Below are 19,142 nucleotides of genomic sequence, written 5' to 3' on the forward strand. Positions count from 1 at the left end.
CTTTACCATCCTGCCTCATCTTAATTCTTCTGACATTGATCGCATTTTGTTCGCTGAAGCCCTCCAGGAGTTCCGCTTCAGTCAGCTCAAGCAAATCATCATCTGACACAACACCACGGGTGGTGTTCATTGTACGGTGCGGGGTTACTGTTATGCGGGTCTCCCCAAATGACACTAGTTGCGGTAGTTTCTCATATTGTTTTACATCGCGGAGCTCCAAGAGGAGGTCACCGCTTGCCATCCTCGACACCTTGTAACCTGGACCAAAAACATCAGTCAGGGACTTTGAAACAAGGAATGATGAAATGTTTCGGACTACTTTGTTTGGCTTTTCAGAATGAATAACATGGAAGAGGGGAAAATTCTGGGTTTGGCGTCCAAAAAACTTGAAGACATCTTCGGTGCGCCCTCATTCCTGAGGGCGATCAGCAAGGGAGGGGAAAGAAGTTTCCATAAAAAAATGTATATATTTGGCAACAGCGCCGACCGCCCACCACGGAGCCCAACGAGGGGACGCGACAGAGCTTGCATACAAGTCTGCACGACGCCAGTCATACGCCGTCACTATAACCGAATATGGTGTACCCAAGGTTGGATAGCCACACAGGGTTAACCCTTGCCGCCAGGAGAAAGGAAGTAAAAAGAAGAGAGAAGGAGACAGGAAAGGTCAAAAAGTGAGAGATAAAGACAAAGATTCGAGGAGGGAGAGACAGAAAAAGGCGACTGCCGATGTCCTCCAGGTGGGTCAGTCTGGAGGTGCCGTCTATGTGAAGCCGAGGCCGAAGAGGTGTGTTGCCTCCGCCGGGGGGCCTTAAAGGTCCAAACACCCAGCATCGGCTCAACCCCCAGGATCCCCTTTTCCCCAGACACGGCTAAGCCGCACACGGCTACACGCGGGAGGGTCCAACCCTCGTGTGCTCGGGTACGTGGTGTCGCAACACACCAAACGCCTGCTTGCACAGACGCCCCCGCGGGGCCGGAAAAAGATAAACAAGTACACGTCATGTTGATTAAACCTTACTTTAAACGACGACAACCATATGATCCCTCATATTTATAATTATAAATACAATTTAGAAAATCAGGTGCTGTGCAGCACTAGTGGTAAAAGTAAGAAATTATAGGTAACTGATTCTAATTTCTGTCGTTAGGAGGAACGCTGCCACTGCAGAATTGCAGTCCACAAGTTTTTCTGCCCATCCTTTTCTTAGAAACATTGTGCTTAGTACCACACTGTATAGAAATTCATTACAACAATGAAAAAAAAAGTTTTTTCAAAGGAAAAACATTCTTTGAGGTAAAAAAAATTATTATTTTCCTGTTCATGCTGAAAGAGAGAGTTGTGCTTGATTTAAACAGAACTGGTTTCTATATGATAAAGCAAAAAAATTTGTCATCAATACTGCGTGTGAAATAAGATTTGTTCATCACAATTAAAATTTGTGTGCTGCTTTACAAGCCGCTTACGACAATGTAGCACAAGGGCACAACCACAAAGACAAACATAAAACATGTAACAGGCGCCTAATTAGTATACTGAAATGTAGTCGGCTAGGCTACACTATATATATATATAGTAAAACCTCATTAATTTGGATTTCACGTGACCAAAAAAAATGTCTGAATTATCCGAATATCCAATTATCGAGAGTATCAAGAAAAAATGTTTACCACATCAACATGCTTTCATTTACTCAATGAATCAGCAAATCCTGATTCTATTTTGCACAAAACCAGTTTGGAAGCTGCAATTCTTGTCACTTTGTGCCTGATTGGCTCTCACAGTGGCAAGGGCCTCCCGACTTTCTTTGCAGAGCGGCCGCGGCACACGCTTTCATCTGAGGCGTGTCTTTCATACCGCATGCATATCCCGATTATTTTTTCACCAGTGAGCTGGTCGGGACCGATTGTCCATTTGTCGTGATGTAGTCAGTGTTCTCGACCCTCAACAGCTTTGCACTGAGCCAAAACGAAACAGCTGTTTGTCGCAACCACTGTGCCCGTTTTCAATGCGATAATGAACTGTGACCTTGCAGTTCTGGATGTGCTGCTGACGCACGCACCAAGTCAAAATGAAATTACCATTTGGTATAACAACTGCAGACGAAACTGCAGTCACTACTGACGTGATCGTAGATGGCAACTCACCCTTGCAACGTTTAACATCCGAACCCTCTTCAGTGAGGCTAGCTTAGCAGGACTCTTTGAGGAACTATCAGACATTGTTTCGGATATCATCGGCCTCAGCGAGATTAGAAGAACTGGTGAGGCTTACACATTGCTAAATAACAGTTATGTCCTCTGCTATAGAGGTCTCCTAGATAAGAAGCAATATGGGGTAGGATTCATAATCCATCAGGACATAGCGGGCAACATTGATGAATTCTACAGCATTAATGATACAGTAGCTGTAGTCGTAATCAAACTTAATAAGAGGTATAGATTAAAGGTAGTACAAGCCTACACTCCAACATCCAGTCACGATGATGAGGAACTAGATCAGTTTTATGAAGATGTTGAATTAACGATGAGAAAAGTGCAAACTCGATATACATTAGTAATGGAGCCTTCAATGCAAAAGTGGGGAAAAAGCAGGTAGGTGAACAGGCAATTGGCAACTACGGCATCAATTCTAGAAACGCTAGAGGCGAGGTGCTGGTAGAATTCGTAGAAAGGAATAAGCTGAGAAAAATGAACACCTTTTTCAGGAAGCGTAGCAACAGAAAGTGGACCTGGAAAAGCCTTAATGGTGAAACAAGAAATTATATTGACTTCATACTTTCTGCTGATTCCAGCATAGTGCAGTGATCATAGGTTAGTGAGGGCTAGGATTCACCTCAATTCGAAGAAAGAAAGAGTAAAATTGGTCAAGAAGAAACAGGTCAACCTAGAGGCAGTAAGGGTAAAAGCAGACGAATTCAGGCTGGTACTTGCAAACAAACATGCAGCGTTAGAACAGAGAGATGAAGATGGCACAGATGTAATGAATGAAACTGTAACTAGTCTGACTTCAGAGGCAGCAGTTGAAGTGGGAGGCAAGGCAACCAGTAGGCAAGCTCTCCCAAGTAACAAAGGATCTAATGAAGAAAGGACAAAGAATGAAAGTGTCCAAGGCAAGAGAAAAGGTAGAATTTGCAGAACTGTCAAAACTGATTAACAAGGTGGAAGTAAGTGATATTCGAAATTATAACGTGAGAAGAACTGAAGCCGTAAAAAATCGACGCAGCCTCAAATCAGTGAGAAAGAAACTCGGCATAGGACAAACCAAGATGTATGCACTGAAAGATAAGGAGGGTAATATCATCAGCAATCTCAAAGATATAGTAAAAGAAGCGAAAGAATTCTGTACTGACCTGTACAGTATCCAGAGGAATCAGGATACCTTCATTATAAACAGTAATAAACAGGATATGGAAACTCGTCCTATAACTAGCGATGAGGTCAGAAGGGCCTTGCAAGACATGAAACGGGGAAGAGCAGCAGGGGATGATGGAATAACAGTCGATTTATTTAAAGATGGAGGAATCATAATGCTTGGAAAACTGGCGGCTCTTTATACAAAGTGTCTATCGACTGCAAGGGTCCCAGAAAATTGGAAGAATGCAAACATTGTACTAATCCACAAAAACAGAGACGTTAAAGAATTGAAAAATTATAGGCCCATTAGCTTACTTCCAGTATTATATAAAAATATTTACCAAAATAATCTCCAATAGAATAAGGGCAACATGACTTTAGTCAACCAAGGGAACAGGCTGGCTTCAAGAAGGGATACAGTACAATGGATCACATCCATGTCATTAATCAGGTTATCGAGAAATCCGCAGAGTACAATAAGCCTCTCTATATGGCCTTCATAGATTACGAAAAGGCACTTGATTCAGTAGAGATACCAACAGTCATAGTGGCATTACGTAATCAAGGAGTGCAGAATGCTTACATAAATACCTTGGAAAATATCTACAGAGGTTCTACAGCTACCTTAATTCTACACAAGAAAAGCAGGAAGATACCTATAAAGAAAGGGATCAGACAGGGAGACACAATCTCTTAAATGCTATTCAATGCGTGCTTGGAAGAAGTATTCAAGCTATTAAACTGGGAATGCTCAGGAGCAAGGATCGATGGCGAATATCTCAGCAACCTTCGGTTTGCCAATGACATTGTTCAATTCAGCAACAATGCAGACGAGTTACATCAAATGATTGAGGACCTTAACAGGGAGAGTGTAAGAGTGGGACTGACCATTAATATGCAGAAGACAAAGATAATGATGAATAGCCGGGCAAAGGAACAAGAGTTCAAGATCGCCAGTCGGCCTCTAGAGCCTGTGAAGAAGTACGTTTACCTAGGTCAATTAATCACAGGCGACCCTGATCATGAGAAGGAAATTCGTAGAATAAAAATAAGTTGAATCACATACGGCAGACATTGTCAGCTCTGACTGGAAGATTACCATTATCATTAAAAAGGAAGGTGTACAATCAGCACATTTTATGAGTGCTGACATATGGGGCAGAGAGTTGGAGACTGACAAAGAAGCTTGAGAACAAGTTAAGGACCACACAAAGAGCGATTGCTAGACATAACGTTAAGAGAGCAGTTTGGATCAGAGAGCAAACGGGTATAGACAATATTTTAATTGACAGCAAGAGAAAAAAATGGAGCTGGGGCAGGTCATGTAATGTGCCGGTTAGGTAACCGTTGGCTCATTAGGGTTACAGAATGGGTACCAAGAGAAGAGAAACACAGTCGAGAATAGCAGAAGAATAGGAGGAGCAATAAAATTAGGAAATTCGTGGGCGCTAGTTGGAATCGGTTGGCACAGGACAGGGGTAATTGGACATTGCAGGGAGTGGTCTTTGTCCTGCAGTCAACATAAAACAGTCTGTTGCTGCTGCTGCTGCTTTATTGTTAAATTCGAGGCTCTGGCTTACTAATGTTTGAACGTGGGCTGATTGATTCTTCGGCATATATTGACAAAAAACAGCGCATAGACAAAAAAGTGCTCTGTTTTTGGAAAAAGACGTAATTCCATTCCCATTCCATTCCTGGCAAAAGGTGCTTAATTTCCATTCCCATTTCATTCCTCCAAATGTTGTCGCTAATTCCTCCAGATCTCTTCTGCGAATTATACCCCCATCTCACCTCTAGCATTCCTAGAATCGATGCCGTAGTTGCCAATTGCTTGTTCTCCAGCCTGCTTTTTCCCCACTTTTGCATCGAAGTCGCCCATTACTACAGTATACTGAGTTTGTACTTTCCTCATCGCTAATTTAACGTCTTCATAAAGCTTATCTACTTCCTCATCATCGTGACTGGATGTTGGATTACGACTACAGCTACCCTCTCATTAATGCTGTAGAATTCGTCAATGTTGCCCGCTTTGTCCTTATGGATTAGGAATCCTACCCCGTATTGCTTCTTATCTAGGAGACCTCTAGAGCAAAGAACATGTCCGTTATTCAGCAATGTATGAGCCTCACCAGTTCTTCTAATCTCACTAAGGCTGATGATATCGTAACAATGGCTGATAGTTCCTCAAAGAGTCCTGCTAAGCTAGCATCACTTCAGAGGATACGGGTGTTAGACATTGCAAGGGTCAGTTTCCATTGCGGCCTGTCCAGACTCAGAGGTTCTTAGCACCCTCTGCTGCATTACAGGTCTGACCGCCACCTTGGTCAGGTGCTCCGTAGCTGCTGGGGACAGAGGGCCATTCGGAAATTGAATGAGTCATTTGTGAGGGAGTGGCTGAATACTGCACCAAGGAAGCCAATTCCTGTTCTGGTGAAAAGCCGGGCAAAGGAACAAGAGTTCAAGATAGCCAGTCAGCCTCTAGAGCCTGTGAAGGAGTACATTTACCTAGGTCAAATAATCACAGGGAACTCTGATCATGAGAAGGAAATTCATAAAAGAATAAAATTGGATTGGATCGCATACGGCAGACATTGTCAGCTCCTTACTGGAAGCTTACCATTATCATTGAAAAGGAAGGTGTACAATCAGCACATTTTATGAGTGCTGACATATGGGGCAGAGACTTGGAGACTGACAAAGAAGCTTGAGAACAAGTTAAGGACTGCGCAAAGAGCGATGGAACGAAGATTGCTAGGCATAACGTTAAGAGACAGGAAGAGAGCGGTTTGGATCAGAGAGCAAACGGGTATAGATGATATTCTAATTGACATCAAGAGAAACAAATGGAGCTGGCTAGGTCATGGAATGCACCGGTTAGACAATTGTTGGACCATTAGGGTTACAGAATGGGTACCAAGAGAAGGGAAACGCAGTCGAGGACAACAGAAGACCAGGTGGAGCTATGAAATTAGGAAATTTGGGGGCCCTAGTTGGAATCGGTTGGCGCAGGACAGAGGTAATTGGAGATCACAGGGAGAGGCCTTCGTCCTGCAGTGGACATAAAACTGGCTGATGATGATGATGGTGATGCAGTTTTGAAGGCTCAAGGCTGAGGCGCGTATTAAGTCAAAATGAAACTACTGTGTGCCGCAACCGCTGCGGAAGAAACCGTGTTGGCTATTGACGTGATTAGGTTATGGATGGTGACTACACAGTTATGAAGGCATGCAGCCAATGCAGTGTTATGCAAGGCGGTAAAGGCAGGAATAAGGCTTTAAAGGCACAAATAGGCAGGAGGTGTTCTGGTGTTGCTGTCATTCAAGTACGATTTTCGTTGATGACTCTGGCAATGTGTACTCCGCCGCTTTGTTTCAGTTGGACGCCAGCACCATTTTTGCTCTTTTGCGTTGCACATTTGTGGCGCTCCGCACTCCCTGAGCTCTGGAGTTGTCTGAATTAACCGATGTGCAGCCAAATACGTACGAAGTTTGATTGCATTAATTAATGTATATGCCTGCCACCATGGAAATACATTTCCATGTTGGCATGCATGCCAATGGAAATGCATTTAACCCCCATGGAAATTCGGTGGCGGCAGCAGTGGCCGGGATTGGCACTGTGAAATCTCGGTCGACAAGAGCAGGATTTGCGCTTCACAGAAAGATGCGCAGTCTAACTACTACTAAGACAAACTCCTACAATAATCCAACAAAAAAGAGTGGTGCATTGCGTAGAAAACCTTAAACGTAGTGACCATACTGCACCATGCTTTTCCAAGCTAAACATACTCACGATAGATCAATAGCCTACCAAACATTAGTGCAACCACAGCTCGAATTTGCAGCTTCTGTATGGTCACCTCATCAGGCATATCTAATCTATCTTCTTGAGTCGATCCAAAACTGTGCTGCACGTTTCATTGCCAGAGATTATAGCCCATTTTCGAGTGTAACTAACATCAACTTGTCGCTGTCGCTTTCACCTTTGGAATCGCGCAGGAACATAGCATTACTTTGTCTTCTGCACAAAATCATGCATAATGTACGCCCATCTACTTCACCACTCGTTCGTCTCTCCCACACATCTAGACGTCTGCGTAATCATCTCAGTTTCCAATGCATCTTCGGTCACACCAATGCATTCACCTGCTCAGCTTTGCCACGTGCGATTGCACTGTGGAATGGTGTTCCTGATAACATCGCTGACATTAACGACCCATTAACCTTTAGGCAAGAAATCTGTGCATATTTGGCTAGTACTTAGCTAAAAACAAGTATCTGTTTAGTTTTGTTACTTTTAACTTCATTGTTATTTATTTATGTAAGCATTTGTTCTAAGGTTGTTTTCTGTACTGTATACTAAAAAGCTAACTGCTGTTCGTTTACCTTCCTTTCTTGTATCTTTGTTTATTTCGCGTTCTTTGTTTGTTTGATTCTCTTTCTGTTCATATTTATGTAACAAAACCTATGTTTTTTCGCCACAATTGTTATCTGTACCGATCCCTCACGCAATACTCCTTCTGGAGCCTGTGAGGTTTGTGAAATAAATAAATAAATAAATAGATAATATATTCCAACTAAGGCTTGCTATGTATACACATTGGGAAATTCTGCATGACCCAAATACCCTGTCCACATCTTTGTCATCCGACAACTCACAATATCACCTTGGCATAACAGACTTAGAACACCTATGTTTAGAACCAAATATGGTACTCAGACACTTGCCTACCTAGTACCTCATTTCCTAAATAATAATAAAGAAATCGCTACTATGATTCAGGAATGCAGGTCTGCTTGCAGTCTAAAGAAAAAAGTTAGGAATTATCTTTTGCTAAGCTCCTAATGGTACTTAACTGTCCTTGCAGTCTCGATAACTTTTCATTTTAGTTGTCCTTTTTCTTACATTTTTTTCTCCTACAGTAAAAGCTCGTTAATTCGAATTCCGCGGGGATGCTATGAAAATTCGAATTATACAAAATTCGAACTAATGAAAGTCAGAGAAAAAAATCGCTCGGTCAAGGCGCGTATATAGTCTGACGTGGCGTGAGCATGCGCGCACACGCTACGTCACGTTGGCGTGAAAAACGTCTATACTTCGAAGCTCTGGCGCAGCCAACGTCACCGGACGCGGCCAGCGCGGCCCGACGCGCCCGACGTCGAGATGGCTCTTGCTCCATCCGCGCGTTCGTCGCGCTGACTTGCGCGGAGAAAAAAGTCTCCGTCTCGCGTGAAAAGCGAAGCATCGATTGCGATAGAAAATTAGTAGATAGCTATACGAAGTAAGGATAATAGTTTTATCGGCCGTATAAACTTGTCAGCTCTTGCTTACTAACTAAATTAACAAGCACTGTGTCACGCGCGCACAGGTGAGCATGAACGCATCTCGCTCGATGACAGCGGAAACTCGCTGAAAAACGCTGGAGTGAGGGCACGCAGCAGTAGCAGCGAGCGAACTGGCGTTCGTACAGCCCTCGCACGCGAACGAAACGTAGAAAGCACATCGCATATGAAGCTACCGGCAATACGTGCACTCTGCAAACGTCGCAGATCGCTTTGAAGACGAGGCCCACGCGGGCGTGCACTTTGGCCACGCCGCAGATCGCTTTCAAGATGCGGCGGCTGCATGGCCGCGCCGTAAGCAGCAGCCGCCTCAGCCGCCGAAGATCGTCCTCCGGTCCTTCCCTCGCCTCACCCCCCTGCCTCGCGCGCGACAAGAGAGGGCGCACTCCGCCCCACCTTCCCCTCTCGCGCACGCGAGATTGAGCCGCGTTCGCCGGCTCACTCTCGCACGCTCGTACGCAAAGAACATGGCGCGCGGCGAGGGTGTTATCGTCCTTGCCGCTGATCGAAAAAGCAAAGCTGCGCGACCCGCGCGGCGACGCCAGCGTGCTCCCGCGCACTAGCACTCTCCCCATCCACGATGATGCGGAGTTCGAATTATCGGTGACGGTGCGGATTTCAGTGTGAATTAGCGGGATGTGTTACATATTGCTTTCGATACATTGTGGGACGGACCGCGGCAACTAATTCGAATTATCCGAAATCTCGAATTAACAAGCAGTGAATTAACGAGCTTTTACTGTATTTGCTATATAATGTTTTGTAACACTGATCAGTATTATTTGCTTGTTTAAATATTTCCTTGTTCTCGCGCATTACTCATAATATAATATGTGTAAAGTGTAACAATCTTACTTCTTTGTATACTTGATTGCTTGGCGCATACATTTTGTTACTTTTCTCGTTTCTACATTGTTGCACTGCATTTTCATGATGTTCCACGCCCTGATGAATGTGCGGGTAGGGGGGGCCTTTGTCAGGCAGTTGCATCTGCCTTTAGCCCCTACGTCCCAGACAATGTATTGTCTAAATAAAGCATTCAAACAAACCATCAAACAGTCAAGTCTCTTTTTCAAGTTATTAGTGTGCTTTCAATAGGTGAAGCGCCAATAGTGACGGCACACAAGAAGAAATACAGACAGGACAAGGCGCTTGCTCCCAAGCGTGCTCCCCATTCTATCATTAATGAAGTGGCCAGTCTGTCCTACTTCCCACAAATCAAGGATATTTCATATACGAGGGCAAATCAGAAAGGCTTTGCCCCTATTTTTTATTAGCCAAAATAAGGCGCATACAGGTAACTACAGACATACATATTATTCTATGTACTTCACACTATTTTTCCACATAGTCCCCCCAGCGGTTCAAACATTTGTCCCATCGCAGCATTAAATTTGAGATGCCCCTGTGGTAGAATTCATCCAGCTGAGTATGGAATCACCTTCGAATTGCTCTCTTGGCTTCATCATTGCATGTGAATTGCTGTCCTACCAGGAACTTCTTCAGCAGACCGAAAACGCGGAAATCACTATAGAGGCGAGGTCCGGACTGTATGGTGGGTGGTCCAGACTTTCCCAGTGAAATGACCGGAGCTGGCAGAGGTGAGGTGCTGTGACATACAGCAGCCGGCTTTCTCAAAAATACCGGCTTTTCGCGGCTTTCAGAATGAAACCATCCTTTGGGTTAGCGCTATCAATGCCTTGGTTTATCGTCATAGTTTATCGTCATGCTTGGCCGGACTGCAAAAGATGTCTGGTTGTAGCAAAACAACTTTGCGGTGCCGGCATGGGACAACTATGAAGGCGTCAAGCAGCAGTCCTGGACTGAATGGATGCAGCTCTGATAGCTGCTTTCGGCAGGCTTCCTTATGTCTGTGTTGAATCTGACCAGTGCAATTCTACGCATGGTGCTCCCGAGAGCTTTGATGCTGTGGCAGGTGTGCTCTGCAGCTTTCCTACAGAGACCCCCTGTGAAGCCCGCTTTTGCCGCACTGGGTCTCTAACTCTGTGTCGGTAACTGACATCACACATTCATTATTCAATTGCTGCGTGACTGGCCGCTCGAGCCACTTAGTGTGTATTCATGGGCTTCTTTCACGCTCGGAAAAGCACTTTGGTGTAGCAGCTATTAAGCAAAAGAAAGCTGTATTGGGGTTTTTTTCATGTTGCTTTACAATTTACTCATTGACATTTTTAATCTAATTATAATATTTTACAAATTAAGAATAACTACGTAATAAGACAGACTGCAAAAAGTTGTGAGTATCTCCAAGCGACGGCAAACAACATTACCTTGGTTCTGTCCAGCTACGTGGCATTTGCATATTTTTAAATCTTGATGCATCATAGTTGAGACACTCTGTATATACTGGTAGAGTTGGTGCTTGGATGTGTCCCACAGTGCCAGGTGCCTGGTCACATCTTACATGTTTTCTGCAGCATGCTTATCTATATTGGAGTGATCTGTTTCAACCACCCCCCAGCATTTGACTTTTTCTTACTTCATAAAACCTGCTGTCAAAGGAAGAGTAAAAGTTGCTGACCTAACAGAGTAAGGTGTGTAATTCTTTTTTTCCATAAAATGACAGAAAAAGCCATGAGTAGAAAATGCTAGTGAAGCTACAGAAAAAGTAAGAAACAAAGAAAAGGTATGGCAATAAAATTGCCAGACTTTTTAATTGGTTTTAAAGTTCTTTCACACAAAATATTTTTTACAGTACAGTTTCAAGAAATATAAACTGAATATGTATCGTGATATGCACTGCTGTCTATGCTAACAATTTCATGTGCAGCATCTTGCACAATGCAGAAACATATTGTCTCAAGGCACAATGCATTTTGCTGCAGATTTTGAGTGCTACTTAGACTACACTTGATACAAACAGTGCTGCAAAGACCCTCCATAATGGAATTCAAAGCCACAAAAGCAGGCCCTTAACACTAGAGCAATGTTTTATTGGACTTCTGCTCATCGTGATCACACAACATAAAAACACGTTGGCTGGCTTACTCTACATCATTCCTATCCAACATGCCGTATCTCAAATTATAGCTTGCAGTTTAACACACTTTCCTCTACTGCTACCCACGGCAATAATGAAATATTTACTCATTAGCTTTGCGGCACACTTTCAGATATTATGTATACACTGTAACTAAATATTTGTTGAAACATGGGAACTTTAGTTTTCATTCCTGGAAATTTCAACGGAAGAGCTGAGCATGGCTGGTTATAGACGACATGCTATCTCAGGTGGGACATTATGTGTTGTTACATAATCTATGGTTTCTTCTTATGGGGACAAAGTTAAATCAAGATGAACGTTTTGCAAGATCATCAGATGCGCTTATTGCTTCATCTCAAACTTTAATCTTCATCTTAAGATGCACACATCGAGTTGTTTATAAACAGTACGTCCCTATGAACATGTGTCAACCTATTCAGAGCCTAATCTGCAGATTATGCCCCAAAGTTTCTTCTGGGACGAATACGAAACAACACAAACAATCATGCAGCAAAGTAAGACACTGACCCGCTTTATCATAGGACAGAAGAGCAATGACTCGTGACGCCTATAAATGGGGTATCGAAAAATCGCCGATTACACAGTGTACCTGTGTTGACCATGTTGTGAATGGAAAATATAGTACTTTGTTAGAACATTGAAAACAAAAATTTATAATGTAACAGAGAAATTTGAAAAGAAGCAGGTCTGAGTGATGGCAGGAGATAAGAAATTTGCAACTAAACTATTGTAAACTTTTAGCGACTCACTAATTTATTGAAGTATCTTAAGATATCTTAAGATACAAACACCGAGTATAATACTGGATACAACTGATTCACTGGTATCTTGTATCGGTGTCTGAAATACTTATTGTCTAAGTATCTTGTATCTGTATTATGAGACATTTTCCAAGTATTTTTGCCCAGCCCTCAGTGCAAATGAGTGACTAAATGGCTGGATGAACGGGAATGAGCGATTGAGCAAGCAAGTGAACAGGCAAATGGGCATAGCAAGAGTGGGTCTTGTATAGATAGGGTAAGCCTTGCAGGCTGCTATTGGTATTGTCCCTGTGCCTCAGGCAACCTGTGCGCCATGGGGAATCAAAGAGACACCAAAAGAAAGGATTAATTTGGGATAAAGTTATACACCCCTCGTGTAATGCCCCTCGGGGCCCTTGAGGAACCAATAAATAAATTTGAAAAAATCAATAATAGTCCAAGGTGTACACAATGTCACTTTTAACGAGAACAGATATTTTATATTTCAAATCAATTCAAGAAAAAAAGCCAAATATCAAATATAATGTTGAATATCAGAAACTTTCTCACAAAGCTTATTGCTAGCAAACTTTGGGGCAGAAAACATGGTGCTACATGTGCTCGGTAGTCTCCTAGCATTGCAGAACAAGAATGTAGCGAGCTATCAGTGGCTTGGGTATGCACAGAAATCTTATATACGTACAGTACAGTCTACTCTTATTAAAGGTCACTCGAATTAGTATGCAGCACTGATTACAGCCCATAGAATGTCACACCGGGCACAAGACCGCCGGCCCGCCCTTCCCGTCCTCAGTCAAGTGCATGACCCCCCTCACCTCTGAAAAACATTTCTGGCTATTCCACTCGCCATCCCGTACGTGCTTTCATTTACAAAGTGGTTTGTCGGCTTTTCGAGCGTTTTCGAAAGGCTGCTGTGAATAGACCTCCATCGGTTCAGCACCAAACCGTAACTTTAGTCGTTGACGCCCGACAAAGCAGACCCAATTAGGCCTAATGGCTTAGGCAATGTGGCCATGATGAAATTTCACAACTGTCCGACGTGCTAATAGGCTGCAAGCCATCGCGGAACACTTCCAACTAATATGTTCGAACGGATGGCTCATTAGTGATCGGTCCCAAGATCATGTGTATGGGTTACATTGATAGCTGTTGAAGCAGTTCGTCTCTGCTTTTCAGCACGATCTGCATGCCTTCCGGCCGCTAATTGACCAGATCATCCACATGCTTTCGCACTTTCCAAACTACGCACTGCTTGTGTTGCAGTTCCTTCTTTCCAAGCCCCATTATTGCTTTGGTCAGTCTTGTCGACCTGGATGAACCTGGTACCGACAGAGCATCTGACCCCGGCTGACACTGTGCTGTTCTGTGGATTGCACTGCTTAGGTGTTGGACCGACATTGGGGAGTGCACGCAGCGCGGAAGAGGCGCTCACAGAGATGACAACAGCATCAGCCAGGGTTCCACAGTGTGTTTAGCGCTCCTTTTGCACAAGGAACAACAAAGCGAGGCTTGTGTGGCATTCAGAACGAGGGGCACATGAAGTGTGGCACTGCACCAGTCTCTATGCCGAATATTCAAAAAATAGAACAGCAGGCATTCTATTAGCGAATCGAATGTTCACTATTCAATTAGATATACTCGAGTATTCACACACCTCCAGTTAACACCAGTGCAGTGAAAAACCAGCACCAGCTCTTCCACAGCCTCACCTGTCTAGTTTATAATTTGGTAAGCTTCAGTCGACTAATAAAAAATGATGATATAAAAAGACTTAAATATATAGCGTTCGATCATGAAACACTACAGTTTAGCCAACCTCAGTAAACTTTTCTGTGCAAAAACTCACTGATGCTACCTTTTCACAGTGAACTGTGTGGTGTGGTGCTGCCATCGTAAAACCTTCCGACTCAAGACAGAAGGTAGCGCCCAGCAGAGTGTGGCCCGCAACACTGTCATCACGGTGCAAGATCTTGGGTAAATCACCCTGTTCGTAGTGTGCTCGGTCGGTGTTGGATGATGAAGGTCATCATCCTGTGGTCACAATTTTCTTTGCATCTGTACTCGCATTACGACTGTGCCACACCAGCAGTCTCCACCAGACCTCCTGCAGTACCTGCTGCTCTATGTTCCTAGTGCAGCAAAAAAGAGAAAAAGCAAATCTGAGTGTGGCAAGTCGGTCCATGTTCATCACTGCAAACCAGACCTGCTGACAATGCCTCGTCTCCATGTTACTGGCAGTCCCTGCGTCACACGCAGTGCTACTGTTTGTTGATAAAAATTATTCAGATCCTATGCATCGTGGGAATCACTGGTAGCAAAGCTTCTGTCTTTATTGTTTACTCTTCTGTTATGGCCACAAAACCAACAGTGGATCATGCCAGCCTAGGCATGTGCACTGTCTCCACTCCATAAGTGCAGCCTGATGATGTCATCGCTTGTGCCAATCAGCACAATGCTGTGCCCTCCCCTTACCCATGACGTCATCACTTCCTCTCCTCTCGGTGAAGCACCCTCTTGCACACAGTCCAACCATCACTGACCACAGCATCTAAACCTATCGGGCACCACAGAGACAGACTCACTTTAAAAACAAATACCCGCGCCAACTTTGCACAGTAGCCGAGCAGTGAAAAAAGTGGGCAAGAAGAAGGCAGCAATGTTCAGATAACGGCATTACTTTTACAAAAAGTGCTGTGACCTTCGGCTCAGCTGGTTTTAGCAGAACTCCCTGATCCCTAGATGAAAAATAGACTAGTGGTGCTCGAATTCTCACCTTTGCCATCTTTCCCTTGGCGTAGACATTCGGGATGACTCCATAGAGGGACTGCAGAGTAATGAGTGCACGAGCCACGTAGTGCATGGACGTCGTGTCTTCCTCCACATGGCACTCCTGCACCATGGCAGAGGCACCTTCAGTGACCTTTTTAGTTTTCATAAGTATTGCACAGTTTTCAGATTCTTAACCCAGGAAAGCAGATTCTAAATTGAAAAAGACAGTCTATCTGGAGGTGGGTGGGTGGGAATGTAGGCATGGGGGCAAAGCCGACAATGACCATTCCCGGCTAATTTCCCGATGGCCCTCAGTTAAAAAAGACAAGAAAAAAAAAAGACTTTCTAAACTTGCAATTATAGTGATTAGCCTACATTTGAATGAAATTCGACACGAAATAATGTGTTCTATGAGTATGAAATTTTACATATTGACATGTGTACTTATCTTTATCGGGCGACCACGTTTTGCCGCCTAACAAATGTTATCGCACAGCGCGGGACGCGCCTGCATGTATACGAAGTTTCTGGAAAGTTAGCGATGCTTCTATGTGCTGTCTGTTGTCACCGAACCTTATGTTATCTGATTTCATCACCTGACGCGAATGGTGTAGAACTTTGTGAAAGGCACGCGAGTCCTAACGATTAGTCTGGAACATTCGACGATTGATCTCGATGCGCTTGACCCCTTGATCAGATTTTCGACGATCACCGACCGTGTTCGCCTCTATCGTTGTGCTATAAGTATAGCCTGTCTTGTGGGCACAGGTTTGCCCAATAAAAGTTAGTTTTGTCGTTCACAGTATTGCTACTGTGTTCTTCAATGTCACCACCACGTGACAATGTACAGAAAAGATGTGTACATTTTTAACAAGTTTCAGTGCTCAAACTTTACATTTACAGAAATCAAAGCATATAAACTAGCGCTCTACAAAATCTGTATTGTGTGTTAATTCTGTATTTAAATCTACCCTCATAACAATATTCTTCGAAAAAATGATGAATATTTCAGCTTTCTCTCTCTCTCTCTCTCTCTCTATATATATATATATATATATATATATATATATATATATTCAAGTGCCTTTACCAGGCTTTTATATACTTAGACTCTTATATAACAAATACTCAAATGTAAGATATCTCTTAATTTCAGCTCTTATTAAAATCCCTATTGGCAGCAAAAGAAATTTTTATTTTCTTGTAAATACAAGGTAAACTACTTTATTCCCTTCCCCCAAAATGCCATTCATAATTGTATTTATGGTTTCAAAGACAACAGCACATAGAACTTTTAACTGCCTAGCACTAGTCCTTATTACCTCTTCATGCTGTTTATACATGAATAGCAGACACAGTGAATGACACTGCAAAACTGATGTGACAAGTACATAATGTAGACTCGGAGTAATTCAAACTTGGATAATTTGAAGTACCACCTAATTCATTAGCAACTAAACATTGCGGCTGGCCTGCTGTGTTTCCAATGCACTTTAAAGCCTGTTAATTCAAACAAGTCAGACAGGGGTTCTGGTTCGTTCAAGATTTGCCATTTCCATGAGCACAAAAACACGGAGGAAAAAAAAGCAAACTCCACAGATGTACGTGAATCCAAGAAAGAGGGCAAAGCTACATGACAGAGTTCTCACACCTTTCAGAATTTCCATAGGGGTCTGGTTTGCCATTTTTCTATGCAAGACCTGAACTGCAAGGATGCAAGCCAACCTGTTTCTTTACCTTGTACAGGTCTTGCTCGGCTTGCTGCTCTTGCCGGCCGGGCCGACGACAAGCATTTCCCCGCTGGAACTATTGTCGGTTGCATTCGGTTCTGCAGTGACTAGTCGGAAAGACACAGCCTTATTCGACCAGATCAGCTATGTGGCGCCATCTGAAACCATGCTATCAGCGACGGATAAGGGCGACGGATCTTCATTGACGTCACGCGGCTACATTATAAAAGGAAGCCACAGCGGATCCACAACCAGTGGGCACGGCGGCACTGCAAGAATGCCGACCAGCCTGTTTCTTTGCCTTGTACAGGTGAGAGAGCGCTGTGAAAACGCTTTTCATAGCAACAATCTATGCTTGCTATTGCTGCCGTGCCCACGGCCATTGATTGATCTGCTGTATTCTGTGAACGTTTTCTTGCAGTCCCTTTTGCTACTGGGCGGTGACGTCGAAACAAATCCTGGCCCAGGTGATTGCGGAGCAGTTAAAGGCTATCACGAAAGATACTCAAGAGATAAATAAAAGTAAAGCGGCTGCCAACCAAAAGCTAGCTGCGATCTAGAAAAATCTGGAGGGAATCAATTTGCTTGGGAAACAAGTGACCGAGTGCACTAAAAGAATAGCTACGCTCGAACAGAGCCTTTCTATACCTGTTAAAAAAGGCAGATGATCATGAGAACAGGAGCCATAGGTCAAATATTTGAATCTATTGACTGAGAGAGCAAGAAGATGAGTCGGCTGAAAATCTACAAGAAACAATGACCAGGAACATATTTAATAACATATTACATGCTAAAGTTTCAGGCATAGAAAGGATCCACTGTATAGGACGAGCAAGACTTAATGACGAATCATACAAGAGGCTGGTAATTTTGAAGCTTCTTGACTATCGAGATAAAGCTAGCATTTTTAAATGCTGCTCAAAGTTGAAAGGCTCTGAAAACTCCATCAGTGAAGACTTTTCACACCCTACTAGGAAAATTAGAAAGAAGCTTTGGACAATGAAAAAAGAAAACCGTGACCGAAAAGAGAAGGTGTACCCAAGTTACGATAAAGTAAGTATTAACAGTCAACTTTTCAAATGGGATGAAGAACTCAATGACATGGTAGAAGTGGAAAAAATAAGAACCAGAATGATGCACACAAACGAAACAAGTGCAAATTGTCGACAAACCTACTCATCTCCAAGCAGCATCCAATTCTACACTAGACTTAGTTTTCGTTAGCCACCACTTCACAAAAGATGACTGCAAAGTGGAAGCCTTAGAGGGAATTTCTGACCACGAGATGGTACACGGCACACTATGTTTACCAAATGTGCTGCGTCTCAGTGCTACAGCGAAATATATAAGCGCATTCAACAGAGCCGATGACGCGGTGATTATGACTTATCTTGCACACGAATACGATACCTTTTTCAACTTATACATCCTTGAAAATACAACTATTGATGCTTTACGGCTACAGTTTAAAATGCACGTGATTCACTGCATTCTATCTTTCGTTCCATTGAGAAGAAATCCGCAAGAAAGCACAATCCGTGGATCACCCAGGAAATAATCCACATGAAACACAAAATTAAAAGATTAAGGAAAAGGAACAACCAGCATCCAAGTTCAGAGTTGAAGAATAATAGAAGCACACTAACAAGAACAGTAAAGAAGGTACTTGAGGCTAAAAAATTTTTTTCCAGCACTACGCTCAGCAACTTTATCAAAATTCGCCGCACAAGTTTTGAAACTAGGTATATCAGTAGTAAATCCAGTGCTTCCACATATCCTGACGTAGAAGAAAAACTACTGGCTGACTGCTGTAACAGCTACCTTCAGTCTGTTTTCAAGCCGACAATGGTGTTTTGGGGACATTGACACTTTGCAGTAATGTCTCCACTTAATTGTCATGTGCTCCTACCATAACTGTACCTAGGATTTTTTTCTTGTTCCTAAGCCTAGACATTAAAAAAAGCTGCGGTCTGGATGATATTCTGAACTGTTTTTTCAGGTGCTAGGCAGAGCCAATTAGTAAGTGTCTCTATTTTAAATGTTTCCAATCAATTCAGGATAGCTGCCTCACAACAGAATGGAAAGTAGCGAAAGTAGTCCCAATCCACAAATCAGGTGATGTAACGTCCCCTTGCAATCACCAGCCAATCTCTCTCAC

The 19,142-nt window shown here is 43.2% G+C and overlaps 1 protein-coding gene across 6 annotated transcripts in view; it reads right to left on the reverse strand.

The window, feature by feature from the left end:
* car (vacuolar protein sorting-associated protein 33A) overlaps window positions 1-19,142 on the reverse strand; it is a 217,046-nt gene that overhangs the window by 119,638 nt on the left and 78,266 nt on the right. For all 6 annotated transcript variants that reach the window (XM_055072631.2, XM_072287439.1, XM_050182950.3 and 3 more), the window contains one exon: window positions 15,259-15,375. In XM_055072631.2, the coding sequence (XP_054928606.2) occupies window positions 15,259-15,375 (117 nt within the window). The remainder of the gene's footprint in view (window positions 1-15,258; window positions 15,376-19,142) is intronic.

This window comes from Dermacentor andersoni, chromosome 3, assembly GCF_023375885.2.
Source record: "Dermacentor andersoni chromosome 3, qqDerAnde1_hic_scaffold, whole genome shotgun sequence".
In the NCBI taxonomy this organism is placed as follows: Eukaryota; Metazoa; Arthropoda; class Arachnida; order Ixodida; family Ixodidae; genus Dermacentor; species Dermacentor andersoni.